The 16,394-nt window shown below is 38.1% G+C and overlaps 2 protein-coding genes across 2 annotated transcripts; both read left to right on the top strand.

Annotated features, from left to right (window-relative positions):
- The first annotated feature begins 846 nt into the window (after nucleotides 1-846).
- On the top strand, nucleotides 847-4,559 carry LOC135649683 (cysteine-rich receptor-like protein kinase 44). The gene is made up of 7 exons (XM_065168317.1): nucleotides 847-1,798; nucleotides 2,698-2,844; nucleotides 2,916-3,046; nucleotides 3,114-3,324; nucleotides 3,552-3,789; nucleotides 3,885-4,035; nucleotides 4,130-4,559. The coding sequence occupies exons 1-7, from the start codon at nucleotides 985-987 to the stop codon at nucleotides 4,412-4,414; spliced, it is 1,977 nt and encodes a 658-aa protein (XP_065024389.1). The 5' UTR covers nucleotides 847-984; the 3' UTR covers nucleotides 4,415-4,559.
- A 6,973-nt stretch (nucleotides 4,560-11,532) lies between these two features.
- Nucleotides 11,533-15,111, top strand: LOC135649889 (cysteine-rich receptor-like protein kinase 44). Its single transcript, XM_065168825.1, has 7 exons — nucleotides 11,533-12,463; nucleotides 13,042-13,188; nucleotides 13,260-13,390; nucleotides 13,459-13,669; nucleotides 13,899-14,136; nucleotides 14,232-14,382; nucleotides 14,467-15,111. The coding sequence occupies exons 1-7, from the start codon at nucleotides 11,650-11,652 to the stop codon at nucleotides 14,827-14,829; spliced, it is 2,055 nt and encodes a 684-aa protein (XP_065024897.1). The 5' UTR covers nucleotides 11,533-11,649; the 3' UTR covers nucleotides 14,830-15,111.
- The last annotated feature ends 1,283 nt before the right edge of the window (nucleotides 15,112-16,394 follow it).

Raw genomic sequence — 16,394 nt, 5'->3', positions numbered from 1 at the left:
ATCTATTTTTAAGTTTAATTATAGATTATCTTTCATAGTTAGTTATCTTTAATATTTTGTTTCTTATATTTTAAACAATTATATTGACATTCCTATTATTATGAAAATAAAATATCTAGATTTATTTATTCTAATATCGTTAATTTTATCATTGAAAATATAAAAATAAAAAATATAAAAATAATTTTAATATTTTAATTGGTGGTGATATACTATATCGATGAGGATCATGGGTCATAGTTAAAAAGAGTAGCGACAATCGTTCTACATTTTGTGTCGATGCCAATATAATTGTCGATAGGCATCGTTCTGCATCAATATCAGTGCCAATATAAATACATATTGGTCCTCATTTTTCGTCATCATTTTTTTCATTCACAATAGTCACATACTATGATATTGGGATAAATGGATCTAAATATTAAACTTTCATAATTATAGGATGTTAATATAATTTTTTAAATATAATAATTGAGATATTAAAAGTAACTAATTATACTGACTAATCTATAATTAATCTTCTATTTTAAGTGTAAACTTATCATAACACTTCAAACATTTAAAATTGTCAGATGCGTCACCATCAGACTACTGAATCCGAATCAAATAGCACTTTAAAAAAAATTGAACTTTCAATATTTGTGCTACTATTTCTGGCGTTATTAAATTGTCATCCCGACTTCTAATATAAAATAAGTGAATCAAATAATAAGATAAAAATTTAACTTTCCATATCAGGATATACTGTACTATTATTTTGGCGTTATTAAATTGTCGTCCCTACTTCTACAAAACAGGACGAGCCACCGTTGACTTACGGTCTCCTTGGGAAAAAGTTATGGCGACGTGTCTCCTACGCGGGCTCCATGTGCTTTTGGTAATAGATAGGTTGACTGACCAGGTCAAACATCGAATACCTTGTGCTTAAAGCTTGCTCTGATCGTCTTCCTCCCCGATCACCATCCGCAACGAAGGAACGCAGATATGCCTCGTTCCTACCATGTCCTCCTCTTCTTCTCCCTTGTTCTCATGCTCCGTTGTTACGGAACCAGCTCGGACAAGCTTTGGAGCTACTGTCCTCATGATGCCAACGACACCACCAACAGCATCTTCCAGACCAACCTCAAGCTCCTCCTCGCCTCCCTCTCCTCCTCCACCGCCGCCACCGGCTACTCCAACGACACGGAAGGTCAATCCTCGGACCAAGTCCACGGCCTCGCGTTATGCCGCGGCGACGTCTCCTCCTCCGTGTGCCAGACCTGCCTCAACGCCGCCGTCCAAAACATCAGCCAGTCGTGCCCCAACGGCATGGCATCCACCATATGCTATGACGACTGCCTGCTTCGCTACTCCAACCAGACGTTCTTCTCCACGGTGGACACCACCTTCAGGTACTGGGCGTGGAACAGCCAGAACGTCTCGGACCAGCAGCAGTTCGAGACCACGCTGGGGAATCTCATGGACAATCTCACCGAGAAAGCAAGTAGCTCGCCCAAACTGTTCGCGGCTGGATCGGCCAAAGTCACCAGCTTCGATAAGCTGTACGGGTTGGTGCAGTGCTCGAGGGACCTGTCGGCGGACGACTGCTACCGGTGTCTCCGGGACACGGTGACCTTCATTCCCAAGTGTTGCAGTTGGAAGCAGGGTGGGAAGGTGTACGCCCAGAGTTGTTACCTTCGCTTCGAGTTTTATCCTTACTACAACTTCTCCGCCGTGAATGCTCCACCGCCGCCGTCTGTTCCACCGTCTCCGAGCAGCAAGACGGCCAACGATACCGTCCCAAATGATGCCAGTGGAGGTAAGAATAGACATAAACATATAAACATTCTGTCAATAGAATCGACCTGATCTTTACGCAACGTAGAATTTGTTACAGTGCTCGAGAGAGGCAGAATGCTCCATCTTTCTCCAGTAAGAGGACAAAATGCTTCACATACTGACACTAAAAGTATCATATAATTTAATCAACCTTCTTCGACATGACAGCGGTACGTTAGATACGAACGACGATCCCTTCGTTCCAAGCGCCAGCCTTGACTGGTTAGAGGCAATCCCGTCGGCTGCTGAAACTATATCTCGCTACCCGCTACGTCTTCTTCTCGGAAAATTTTTATCTTCTATCATGCCCCCGCAAGATGGTGCTCCTGATAAGGATACCAATCTTTGATCAATGCAATCCAATCTTGTATCAATACAAAGAATGGTTTACAAGCAAGAAACTTTGTGAATAGAGCAAGAGCAGATCGTTGCTACTAGATCGCTGCTACTGTTGCTATGAGGGCATAGGTGTTCCTTTCGTTCTCAAGTCCGCCCTTCGTTCTCCTTAAAGTCCACCGTCTTTCTAGCCAAAGGCAAGAGCGAAACTTCGCTTTTCTCACTGCTCTGATACTAGAAATGAAATAGCTTTAGCTTCGATATGTTCCCTCTCCTATTTATACAAATTAGGAGAAAGAATTTCCCTAAACAGAATAGATGATTTTTCTCAACAGAATAGAAAGATTTCCTCGTATAGTTAGGGAAATTATCTTCTATCATCCATTTGATCAGAAGTAAACTTCTGACCTCTCTCTGCTTTTATGACTTCCAAAAGGAGGTTCACCTAATAGAAATCTCTTAGGCTCTGCATCATGTTACCTTACACTGATTTCATTTATTGGAACGGAAGGTTCCATTGATACACTATCAATTTCTGTGTAGGAAAAAGTAACATTGCTGTGAAAACAGTTCTACTTGCTGTCATCCCTGTTGCTGCAGCGCCGTCGTTCCTCCTTGGCATCTTTATGTACTGTCGAAGAAGGAAACCAGCAATGCCAAGGAGGACGCAGCTGCACAAACGAGTATTTGGTGAGGCAGCAGAATTAGCATGCTTTTTTATGAGCTTTGCAGGTGCTTACTGTGACAATTTTATTGAGCAGACAATGAAGACCAACAAGAGATCAAGAGTGCAGAATCTCTGTTACTTGATCTGGAGGTGATCAAGTCTGCCACAAACAACTTTTCTGATGCAAACAAGCTAGGAGAAGGAGGATTTGGACCAGTTTATAGGGTAAGCCCTCGAGACTGAAGAATTCATCTTTGTGTAACCTGTAATCCATATGGTTCTTGCACCACAGGGAACACTAGAGGATGGAGTGCAAATAGCTGTGAAGAGGCTTTCAAGAACCTCAGGGCAAGGGCTTGTTGAGCTGAAGAATGAGGTGGTTTTGTTGGCAAAACTTCAGCACAGAAACCTTGTGAGATTGTTGGGTTGTTGCTTACAAGAGGAGGAGAAATTACTTGTCTATGAGTACCTTCCTAATACAAGTCTTGACAATGTCTTATTTGGTATGCTTCACCACTTGCATCCATCACCATTATGCATCACCTAATGGTGCTACAATACATCAGATGCTGAATTGTTTCATATCTGAACCAAATCTTATACACCTTCTTATGATGATATTGCAGTCAAGCTGAAATATTTGAATTATGTTAAAACATGAGCATTATTGTCACATGGCACTACTGCTTCACATTTCCGTAACCTGAGTCATTTAAGCTGAATGGAGCAGATCCTGTGAGGAGAGTGCAATTGGACTGGGCAAGGAGGTATAAGATCATCGAGGGCATTGGGCGAGGACTTCTTTATCTCCACGAAGATTCAAGGCTCAAGATCGTTCACCGGGACCTAAAAGCCAGCAATATCTTGTTGGATGGGGATATGAACCCCAAGATTTCAGACTTCGGTCTCGCCAAGCTTTTTGATGTGGATGAGACACAGAGGAACACTAGCAGAATTGCCGGAACATAGTATGCAAAATCTTGAGTTTTCTTCCTTGTCATTCATCAACTGCAAACTCTAACATTTCATCTCATCCAATGCTTGTTTCATTTGTTGATGGCAGTGGATATATGGCACCAGAGTATGCTCTGCGGGGGCGCTTCTCGACTAATTCAGATGTTTACAGCTACGGTGTGCTAATTCTGGAGATCTTGACTGGTCGAAAGAACAGCGGCTACCAAGGATCTGGGAATTCCATTGACCTTCTAGGCTATGTAAGCATCGATCTTCCTCGAATAAGCATTTGATTTGGTTTGATTTGATCGAGTCCTGTAACTTCATCTCCTTCTTTTCATGTCAATCGAAAAGGTCTGGAGGCATTGGAATCAAGGGGATGCATTGCAGGCGGTTGACCAAAGTGTGGTCGATCAATGTCAACTTCAGGAAGTGTTGAGATGCATGCATATAGGGTTGCTGTGTGTCCAAGAAGACCCTGCACAAAGACCCAGCATGGCATCCATAACTCTTATGCTTAATAGCTACTCTGTTGGTCTTCCTACTCCTTCAGCACCTGCTTTTGTCACTCTTAGTATCACAAGTTCCGCAAAAGAATCCAAAAATGATGTTTCCATCTCTGAAATGGATCCCAGATAGTAATAAGAAGATGTGTGTTTTAAGTTTTGTTTCTGTAAGACTTAAGGCTTAAATTTCAGTTTCATGTGCTGCAGTCTTGGATGATTTTGTCCAGACATAACTTTCGGAAAATATGATTCATGAAAGAAAAAGTTCAAGATCAAAATCTTGGATTGGAAAAGGCTTCTAAAATGAGCTTGATTGGACACTAGTTTGGTGACCGTGTGTAGGTTTCTGTTCTCTTCCTTCTGTGTTCTTATGCAGTCTTGTATCCTCAAGAGCCAGCTTTATTTACGAAGTGTTACATATGGGCGCTAATTACATATTAGGCCCTTAGTTAGCTACATTTAATATCTTTTATTCTCGTGTAGCGGACTCTATTAACAGAAATATCACACATGTTGTCATGTATAAAAAATAATATTAAAATAGGGTTAAAAGGTAATTTTGTAATGTTATTTTTATCGATATTAATTCTTCATTTTGTAACTTAGTTAAAAGCAAAGTCGACAGATTAGGAGAATGTTGGATCACAAGAGAGAAAAATCATTTCTACGGAGTGTTTCACTTTCCAACAAAACCTCCGAAGATACAGAGAGAAAAGGTGGAATGATTGGATAATAGTATCTCACTTCATTTCCGAACAAAGCCCCTATCTCTCTCTCTTTTTTTTTATTTTTCTTTAGACGATAAGAATAGTATTACAAAATTATCTTTTTGACCCTATTTTAGTATCATTTTCTATACGTGACAGCACATACGATATTTTCGTCAATAGAGTGATGACGTGAGGAGAAACAGAATTAAATGTTTCACTTTCGTAAGTATAAAGATCTTAATATAATTTTTGAAAATGTAGAACCGAGATGTTAATAATAGTTAATTATATGAGATAATATATAATTAGCTCGACATATGATCACATAATAAAATTTAATAAAATGAAGATAAAATAAATAAAAATAATCCTTTTATGTCCATATATATTACAAATATATGGACAAATTTTTTTTAGTATAGATGTAATATTTCAAGTGCAAGATAACTTAAATTGACTTATGAATAATAGATGAGTGTATTATTTTTTAACTTAAATAAACATTATAATCAATGATTTAACACGATAAAATTGATACATTAATTAATCCATTGATAAGAATTTTATGGAAGAAAAGGAAAAGTCATAATAGGGAAATAAGCCTACTTATGGCAAGAATATAAGAGGATTCAATATAGGAGGACATCAATTAATCATATCAATTGATCCTACATGCACTTAATTGCAGTTCCATCGGAAAGATGAGTTGCTATAATATTAATTAATTAAAAGAAAAAAGACATATCTATAAAATTTGTATGTAAACCTTCTTGATTTTTAATCTTATAAAATTATCTTATGAAATATTTAATCCTATTATTTCAATAAATTTCTCTTAATTTTTAATCTTATAAAATTATCTTCTTAATTCTGTATAGAGATATTAATATTTTATTTTTATAAATAATTTTTTTAATAGAATTTATAAAAATAAAAAGATTGAGATACTAATGATAACTAATTATCAAGATAACATATAATTAGTTCACGCCACCAAATCCAGTAAAAGAATAGACCATACGTACGATGCGTAGTGCATGTGTCAATCAACTACTAGCTAATAACTCATCCAAATCCTAGACGATGAGACAAGGTAAACACGATGCCCCCTCTCCAACCAAAGAGAGAGAGAGAGAGAGATAGAGAGAGACGACATAACCGATGGCTTCCATGGTAGGCTTATGCGACTTATCCCAAGCATTGCTCGAAGGGATTCTTTAGCTCAGTGGCTCAAGTAGGCTCGTCGTTCCCCATGACAACCAAGTGACCATCGCCTTGCCTGAGCTTGCTGTTTGAGCCTAGCAGCAGGCTGCGACCGAGGGTGATTCCTTCACTGCCCATAGCAGTCATCGCGTTGTGCTTGGTATCGTGGCCATAAGGCTCGCTAGTGAAACCTTTGTCAACGTCGTTCTCATCAATGCCAAGTCCATCAAGTGACCTTCGTAAGTGATAGCAGATAAGCAACTATATGAGGAAATCTCGCTAATCGATTGAGGAAAATCCTCTCATCTAACATATATAAATAGATATTGTATTCAATTAATTCAATTGGGTTTCGTCATTACATTTCAATTTATCATGGTAACAAAGCATCTATTGCCTTAGAGCAAGAATTATCCTTCCTTCCTCATTGTCCAATGATATATCCTTAGTGATAACGAGCAGTTGATTCTCCTCCTAAATGATCATAGCCCTTGCTTCTATCACTAACTATTACTCCTTCCTCTAATCAAAGTATTTCGATGGAGATCTGTAGCCTACATATGTTTGTCATTACTACTGAACATAAACATCGATATATAGTTGAAACTAGTCTTACACTTCTATATCAGGCATCTTTGTCACCACTGTTGCAGAACTCAATTGGGTCACAAATCTACTCAAGGAACTTAACATCAATTCCACTCTTGCTCCTCCAATATATTATGATAATGTTGGAGCTACATACTTATGCGTCAATCTAATATTCTACTCATGCATGAAGCACATGTAGGGAAATCTAGGGGCAACAACACATGCACGGCGGAAGAATATGAAACAAAAATCATATGTTTTCCAAAAGGTGTTCCTCGTCGTACGAAGATTAGTGCATAAAAACCAACAAAACTAAAAACCACATATAAGATAGTTATATTATCTAGGGAGATCGTATATCTCTGAATTTCTATAGATCTATGGGAGAGGATGAATGAGGTCAAGCATCATCCTCTCTAGCAGTGATCTACACGGCAAGGGTTGCAAAGATGCTCCTCAAATCGCTACCCAAATCTCAACATGCCCTTGCTGGCTGAGAAAGAGAAGGGGAGAGGAGAATAGGAGGTGGCAGCCAAGAAGCTAGCCTATGACCCTTTAGTTCCCTCCTATTTATAAAGGTCCCTTGTCAACTTATCCCTAATAAATCATGCCCTATTAGGTATTGAATCTCTATCCAATTACTCAAACCTCTTATATTAGTGGGTATCTACCAAATAATCTCTTTTTAGTTCTTATTGGATCTCATCTATAGGATCCAATAATTCATGGGTTTAATGGATATCCAATAAGATAGGAGCTCCGACGGATATCTCATATCTGAACCTTTACTCGTCATAATACCTATCATATGTGTGTGACCCTCTAAGCTCAGTATCAAATTGGCCATGAGTCATACCTATCAAAACTCCTTCTGACTCAATGAATTATTAGCTCCATAATAATTCACTCGACTCATTAACTACGGACGTACTAGGCCACTACGCTATAGTCCTCAAACAATACAAGGGAATACTATCCTTTGGACATATTTATCCTTAGTTATCGTGTACCTATAGTCCCTTATCCGTCTAATATCCTAGAGACCATACACCGGGTATAGTGTTGTTAGGTCCACATGATTTCTTCTCGAGTCTTACTCTAATTGAATTCTCCCGAAAAACCTTTTCTCTCTTAGTCTGAATGACCTTAGCCAAGGATTTGTTTAAGCAAGAACATATAAAATATTTTTCTCATGATATTAAGAGTGGATGATCCTCTATCGACACTCAATAGCCCTCGTAAGGTTGGTTACCACTCCCGATGATCGACTATACTAGATTTGAAACTTCCAAACCTATAAGTACGGTATCAAATAATAGAGTACTCATACAAAACATCCTTAATGTCTCAAGTCTAAGGACCAAGTACACCACTAAGATGATAGAATTATTATCTTATAATGAGATATTATCGACCATCCAGCATTCCGTAAGCGGAACAATCAATGAAATCATTCTCAAATGAGCACCTACACATAGCCCTAATGTCCCCACACGAGCAGTTATGAGACCAACCGCCTCCATTATATGGACGGATATACAGTATACTAGTATGTCCGATTATCTCGATGTCCTTCTCGAATAACCTATGATCATGATTATTTAAGGTCTATTTTTAAAGGAGAATCATTCTCATTATGATCTTATCACAATCTGATTCCCATTGTACAGATCCATGGACATCATAATATATTTATACATCAAGCAATATAAAGTGAGAAAATATCATAATAACAATAAGCAAAAAAGAGTGCATGCTATATCACATGTGTCATCACTCACGTAATTGGCTTGTAAGGCACCTATGACTAGCAATCTCTCACTTAACCTAAAGTCAATCACCTATGTGTTTAATCTCCATCAGATGCTTGTGATGCTTAAAGTCAATATGAGACAATGGTTTTGTTAGTGAATCTACGATATTATCTTCGGATGAAACTCTTTCTACTACTACATCTCCTCGGGCCACGATTTTTGTAATAAGTTGGAACCTCCTTAGAACACTTATGATGAGACCCAAGTTCTCTCATTTGAGCAATCATCCCATAGTTATCGCAATACAAAGGAATCGGCTCCTCACTGCCCATCACGACTCCTATATCTGTAATGAACTTTTTCATCCAAACTCCCTTCTTTACTATCTCTACTGTAGTAATGTACTCCACCTCTATAGTTGAATCAATAATAATATCTTGCTTTGAATTCTTCTAGCATACTACTCCTCTATTTAAAGTGAATACATACCCTAAATTAGACTTGTTATCATCGACATCATAAGCTCGAGTCTGTGTAGCCCTCGACCTTGAGGCTACTTCCTTCATATACTAGTAAAATATCTTTAGTCATTTTCAAATATTGAAGGATACACTTTATTACTTTCTAATACTCCAAGCCTAGATTTGCCTAATATTTGCTCATGATACTCAGAGCATGCACTATATCAAGTCTGATATATAGCATAACATACATGATAGACCCAACTGAGGCATAGGGTATACTATTCATGTCTATGTTTTCTTCAAGAATTTTTTGGGATATACTCCTAGAAAGTAATATCCCATATCTCATTGCTACGAGACATGTCTTAGAATTTTTCATACAAAATCTTTTGATAATGATGTCTATGTACTTGATCTATCTCTATAGATCTAAATCCTAAATATGTATGATGCTTCCCTTAACTCCTTTATGAAAAAGTTTCTAGATAACTAAGTCTTTATTGTAGAGAGCATTCATATATCATTTTCAATTATTATGATATTATCAATATATAATACTAAGAAGGTGACAATACTCTCAATTATCTTCCTATACACACAATGCTTATCTTTATTCTTAATAAAATTATAAGATCTGATTATCTCATTAAATATTATGTTATAATTTTAAAAAATTTATTTTAATCCATAAGTGAACCTAAGCAAATCAGGTGAAAAACCGAGCTCCATTGCTGATTTTGATTAGGTGCCAGATCAAAAGCCCATGCAAAAGTCCATCTCAAGTGCTTCTACTCCCTTGGCGATCGAAAATGCTATCCAATTATTGATGTCGGGAAGAAATAAGCCAAGCGAGCAAAAGTACAACGAAGCGTCTTGAGCTGTAGGATTCTGTTGATGACTGCCACAAATTCTTCTGGGGTTTTGTTGCTCGCGAATTCTGGCCCGAAGTCTAAAGCAGTGGCAGAGAGCTGAATAATAGAATGGAAAGACCGGACGATGGACTGAGGCTACCCAGTTAACATCTCCATGGTTTCTCTCCTATATTGCAACCAATTGATGCTTATCCGCTGCTAATGTAGTTCCTCTATTTATAATCCTGTAGGTGGTGGTTGTCAAGGGAAGTCTTTGACCAAGTACTTTTTTCCATGAGAAGAATAGTGTTCATCTAATTCATGTCCATATCTTTCTGGTTTCAGAAATCTATCAGGGGTAGATTCTGATATGAGTTGAGTCCATGAGAACTTTCAAAAGCTCTCCGGAACGCTGAAGGTGGCACCACCATGGGCGGCGGGTGTATTGGTGCCTAAAATTAATACCTTGTGTGTGAGACTTGTAAACGTTCTTAGCCAAGTTGAATTGAGATTATTTGCTTGTCTTTTGGGTGGATATACGTGTATTCATGAACTATGCAGTGCTAACAGCAAATCAAATATATCATCATCAAGTTATTATTTTAGGTATAAATTTGTACCATAAAATTTCAAACCCTTAACTTGGGTAAGTCATGTGCATCACCATTATGTAAGTTAGATGTATCACGATTAGACTATTAATCATGTGCAAGTTAAATATATCATCATCTATTTTAGGGTTAATTACATATTACAAATTACCTCGTGTAGTTAGTTACATTTAATATTTCGATTCTTATATTTTAAAAATTATATTTACATCTTTATAATTATAAAAATTGAACATCTTGATCCATTTACCCTAATGTTATCAGTTTTCCTATAAATACGAAACAAAAGGTAAAAATATAATTTTAACATTTCAATTAATGGTGGCGGGCAATGTCAGTGGTGACGGACGGTGAAATGGCTACTCTACATTTGCGTCGATGCCGATATAATTATCGAGAGGCGGTGCTTTGCATTTGTGTCGGCGATGTCAAGTGACCCTTTTATCACTCGACAATTGTGTTGATACTAATATAGATATAAAGCGGTGAAAGGGTCATTCGACAACTACATCGATGCTGATGAAGATGCAAAGTGACTATCATCTCTTGTCACCGCTATCCTCATCTACGACAACCATCTGTGGCCCTTAGCGGTGTCGTTTTAAACTAGCACCGACATTGTCTGCTACCATCAATTGAAGTGTTAATTTTTTTCTTTTTATTTTTATATTTTCGTTGATTAAATCAACGACGTTACGATAAATGAACCTAGATGTTTCACTTTCTTAATTATAAGATGTTAGTATAACTTTTTAAAGTATAAAAATTAAAATAATAAAAGTAATTAACGACATGAATAATATAATTAGCCTTCTATTTTAGGTGTGAACTTATCATAAGACTTCAAACATTCAAAAGTAAGCCAAGTAAGCCAAATGCACCACCACCAGACTATTAAATCCTAATCAAATAATAAGATAAAAAATATAACTTTCCATATTAGGATTACTATTATTTTTGGCGTTATTAAATTGTCGTCCCCACTTCTACAAAACAGGACGAGTCACCGTTGACTTATGGTCGCCTTGGAAAAAAGTTATGGCGACGTGTCTCCTACGCGGGCTCCATGTGCTTTTGGCAATCGATAGGTTGACTGACCAGGTCAAACATCGAATACATTGTGCTTAAAGCTTGCTCTGATCGTCTTCCTCCCCGATCACCATCCGCAACGAAGGAACGCAGATATGCCTCGTTCCTACCATGTCCTCCTCTTCTTCTCCCTTGTTCTCATGCTCCGTTGTTACGGAACCAGCTCGGACAAGCTTTGGAGCTACTGTCCTCATGATGCCAACTACACCACCAACAGCACCTTCCAGTACAACCTCAACCTCCTCCTCGCCTCCCTCTCCTCCTCCACCGCCGCCACCGGCTACTCCAACGACACGGAAGGTCGGTCCTCGGACCAAGTCCACGGCCTCGCGTTATGCCGCGGTGACGTCTCCTCCTCCGTGTGCCAGACCTGCCTCGACGCCGCCGTCCAAGACATCATCCAGTCGTGCCCCAACGGCATGACATCCACCACATGCTACGACGACTGCCTGCTTCGCTACTCCAACCGGACGTTCTTCTCCACGGCGGACACCTCCTTCAGGTACTGGGCGTGGAACAGCCAGAACGTCTCGAACCAGCAGCAGTTCGACACCACGCTGGGGAATCTCATGGACGGTCTCACCAAGAAAGCAAGTAGCTCGCCCAAACTGTTCGCGGCTGGATCGGCCAACGTCACCAGCTTCAATAAGCTGTACGGGTTGGTGCAGTGCTCGAGGGACCTGTCGGCGGACGACTGCTACCGGTGTCTCCAGGACATGGTGAACTTCATTCCCAACTGTTGCAGTTGGAAGCAGGGAGGGAAGGTGTACGTCCAGAGTTGTTACCTTCGCTTCGAGTCGTATCCTTTCTACAACCTCTCCGCCGTGGAGGCTCCACTGCCGCCGTCTGTTCCACCGTCTCCGAACAGCAAGACGCCCAGCGATACCGTGCCAAATGATGCCAGTGGAGGTAAGAACAGACATAAACATATAAACATTCTTTTAATAGAATCGACATGATCGTTACGCAACGTAGAATTTATTACAGTACTCGAGAGAGGCAGAATGCTCCATCTTTTTCCAGAAAGAGGACAAAATGCTTCACATAATGACACTAAAAGTATCATATAATTAAATCGACCTTCTTCGACATGACAGCAGTGCGTTAGATAAGAACGACGATCCCTTCAGTCCAAACGCCAGCCGTGTTTGACTGGTCCGAGGAAATCCCGTCAGCTGCTGGTCAATGTCGCTGAAACTATATCTGACCATCCGCTGCGTCTTCTTCTCTTCCCCATTATAGAAGTTCCATGTTCTTGATAGACCTTCCAGTCTCAATTATTCCCCTTAAGTCTATCAGGGAATTGACGCAATATGTGTACGTCCCCGTTAGATCATAAGGAAACTTCTGACCTCTCTCTGCTTTTATGACTTCTAAAAGGAGGTTTACCTAATAAAAATCTCCCAGCCTCTGCATTATGTTACCTTACACTGATTTCATTTCTTGGAACGGACGATTCCATTGATACTCTATCAATTTCTGTGTAGGAAAAAGTGACAATTCTGTGAAAACAGTTCTACTTGTTGTCATCCCTGTTGCTGCAGCACTGTTGTTCCTCCTTGCCATTTTTATGTACTGTCGCGGAAGGAAACCAGCAATGCCAAGAAGGATGCAGCCGCACAAACGAGCATTTGGTGAGGCAGCAGAATTAGCATGCTTTTTTATGAACTTTGCAGGTGCTTACTGTGACAATTTTATTGAGCAGACAATGGAGATCAACAAGAGATCAAGAGTGCAGAATCGCTGTTACTAGATCTGAAGGTGATCAGGTCTGCCACAGACAACTTTTCTGATGCAAACAAGCTAGGAGAAGGAGGATTTGGACCAGTTTATAGGGTAAGCCCTCAAAGACTGAAGAATTCTTCTCTGTGTAACCTGTAATCCATATGGTTCCTGCACCACAGGGAACACTAGAGGATGGAGTGCAAATAGCTGTGAAGAGGCTTTCAAGAACCTCAGTGCAAGGGCTTGTTGAGCTGAAGAATGAGGTGGTTTTGTTGGCAAAACTTCAGCACAGAAACCTTGTGAGATTGTTGGGTTGTTGCTTACAAGAGGAGGAGAAATTACTTGTCTATGAGTACCTTCCTAATACAAGTCTTGACAACGTCTTATTTGGTATGCTTCACCACTTGCATCCATCTCCATTATGCATCACCTAATGGTGCTACAATACATCAGAAGCTGTATTGCTTCATATCTGAACCAAATCCTAGACACCTTCTTATGATGATATTGCAGTGCAGTCTAGCTGAAATATTTGAATTATGTTAAAACATGAGCATTGTTCCATGGCACTACTGCTTCACATTTCAGTAACCTGAGTCATTTAAGCTGAATGGAGCAGATCCTGTGAGGAGAGTGCAATTGGACTGGGCAAGGAGGTATAAGATCATCGAGGGAATCGGGCGAGGACTTCTTTATCTCCACGAAGATTCAAGGCTCAAGATCGTTCACCGGGACCTAAAAGCCAGCAATATCTTGTTGGATGGGGATATGAACCCCAAGATTTCTGACTTCGGTCTCGCCAAGCTTTTTGATGTGGATGAGACACAGAGGAACACTAGCAGAATTGCCGGAACATAGTAAGCAAAATCTTGAGTTTTCTTCCTTGTCATTCATCAACTGCAAACTCTAACATTTCATCTCATCTAATGCTTGTTCCATTTGTTGATGGAAGTGGATATATGGCACCAGAGTATGCTCTGCGGGGGCGCTTCTCGACTAATTCAGATGTTTACAGCTACGGTGTGCTAATTCTGGAGATCTTGACTGGTCGAAAGAACAGTGGCTACCAAGGATCTGGGAATTCCATCGACCTTCTAAGCTATGTAAGCATCGATCTTCCTCCAATAAGCATTTGATTTGATCGAGTCCTGTAACTTCATGTCCTTCTTTTCATGTCAATCGAAAAGGTCTGGAGGCATTGGAATCAACGGGATGCATTGCAGGCGGTTGACCAAAGTGTGGTCGATCAATGTCAACCTCAGGAAGTGTTGAGATGCATGCATATAGGGTTGCTGTGTGTCCAAGAAGACCCTGCACAAAGACCCAGCATGGCATCCATAACTCTTATGCTTAATAGCTACTCTGTTGGTCTTCCTACTCCTTCAGCACCTGCTTTTGTCACTCACAGTATCACAGTCGGTGATTCTGGTGTTCACGGAAGGCACACAGAAAACAGTTTGCATGGGAGAGAGAACAGTAAAAGAAGCATGACAAGTTCAGCAAAAGAATCCACAAATGAAGTTTCCATCTCTGAAATGGATCCCAGATAGAAATAAGAAGATGTGTGTTTTAAGTTTTGTTTCTGTAAGACTTAAGGCTTAAATTTCAGGTTCATGTGCTGCAGTCTTGGATGATTATGTCCTGACATAACTTTGGGAAAAAAATGATTCATGAAATAAAATGTTCAAGATCAAAATCTTGAATTGGAAAAGGCTTCTAAAACGAGCTTGATCGGACACTAGTCTTGTGAACGTGTATAGGTCTCTGTTCACTTCCTTTTCTGTTCTTCTGCACTCTTGTATTTTTAACACCCAGCTTTATTTATTATTTATGAAGGAAAAGTATGTCATGTAATTAGCCCATGTAGTTAGCTAGCCATAGTGTTTCGATTTTTATATTTTCAAAAATTCCGCATGCACTATTACATACAAAAAATAATATTAAAACAGAGTTAAAAAAAAATAATTTTATAGTACTATTCTCATGGATGTTAATTCTCCTTCTGTAATTTCTGTGAAAGCAATGATCGAAAAACTAACAATTCTGTAGAAGTCGATGAATGTAGAGGAAGCAAGATCACAAGAGAGAGATTCTTTTTATCAAATACTTTACTTTCCAACAAAATCTTTGAAAACACGAAGAGAAAATGTGAAAAAATTGAATAACTCTACCTCACTTCGTTTTCCAACAAATCTCTTCTCACTCTTGATTTTTTTTTTCTTTTGGATGATAAGATAGCACTATGAAATTATCTTTTTAACCTTATTTTAGTATTATTCTCTGCACGAGCATACGTGCGATATTTTCTTCGATAGAATGACAACATGAGATGAAATATGATTAAATAATTTACTTTTATAAATATAATAATCTTAATATAATTTTTCATAATATAAGAATTGAGATGCTAAGGATAACTAATTACAATAGATAATCTATAATTAGCTTGATCACATAATAAAATTTCATAAAATGAAGATAAAATAAATAAAAAGTCTTTTTCATGTTCATATATATCACAAGATAACTTGAATTGACTTTTGAAGATTAGATGAGTCTATTAACATTTAACTTAAATAAATATTATAATCAATTATTTAACTTGATAAAATTGATATATTAATTAATCTATCGATAAGAATTTTATGGAAGGAAAGGAAAAGTCTGGAAATAAGCCTACTTATGGCAAGAATATAAGAGGATTCAATAGAGGAGGAGATCAATTGATCCTATCAATTTGATCATGTATGCACTTAATTGCAGTTCCACTAGATAGATGAGTTGCTGTAACATTAACTAATTATAATTAATTAATTAAAAGGAAATAAAATATATCTGTAAAATTTACATGCAAACCTTCCAAGAGTTAATTACATACTATCTCATATAATTAATTATCCTTAATATTTCGATTCTTATATTTTTAAAAATTAAATTAAGATCTCTATATTTATCAAATTTAAATATTTAATCTCGTTACTCCAATAAATTCCTCTTGATAATTAATCTATCTTTTTAATCTGAAACTCAATATTTTACTTTCATAAATATAAAAATTTAATATAATTTAAAAAAAATATATAAAAATATAGAGACACTAAATATAATTAATTAT

The sequence above is a fragment of the Musa acuminata genome, chromosome BXJ3-9 (genome assembly GCF_036884655.1).
Source record: "Musa acuminata AAA Group cultivar baxijiao chromosome BXJ3-9, Cavendish_Baxijiao_AAA, whole genome shotgun sequence".
In the NCBI taxonomy this organism is placed as follows: domain Eukaryota; kingdom Viridiplantae; phylum Streptophyta; class Magnoliopsida; order Zingiberales; family Musaceae; genus Musa; species Musa acuminata.
The sequence above is the reverse complement of the archived record's forward strand: the minus strand, read 5'-3'. Positions and strand labels throughout refer to the sequence as shown.

Bases quoted from the DNA above. Each gene is read 5' to 3' on its own strand.
- LOC135649683 (XM_065168317.1), top strand. From the start codon at position 985: ATGCCTCGTTCCTACCATGTCCTCCTCTTCTTCTCCCTTGTTCTCATG. The intron at 3,047-3,113 runs GTAAGCCCTCGA...CTTGCACCACAG, and splicing joins GATTTGGACCAGTTTATAGG to GGAACACTAGAGGATGGAGT. The intron at 3,790-3,884 runs GTATGCAAAATC...TGTTGATGGCAG, and splicing joins AGCAGAATTGCCGGAACATA to TGGATATATGGCACCAGAGT.
- LOC135649889 (XM_065168825.1), top strand. From the start codon at position 11,650: ATGCCTCGTTCCTACCATGTCCTCCTCTTCTTCTCCCTTGTTCTCATG. The intron at 13,670-13,898 runs GTATGCTTCACC...TGAATGGAGCAG, and splicing joins TCTTGACAACGTCTTATTTG to ATCCTGTGAGGAGAGTGCAA. The intron at 14,137-14,231 runs GTAAGCAAAATC...TGTTGATGGAAG, and splicing joins AGCAGAATTGCCGGAACATA to TGGATATATGGCACCAGAGT.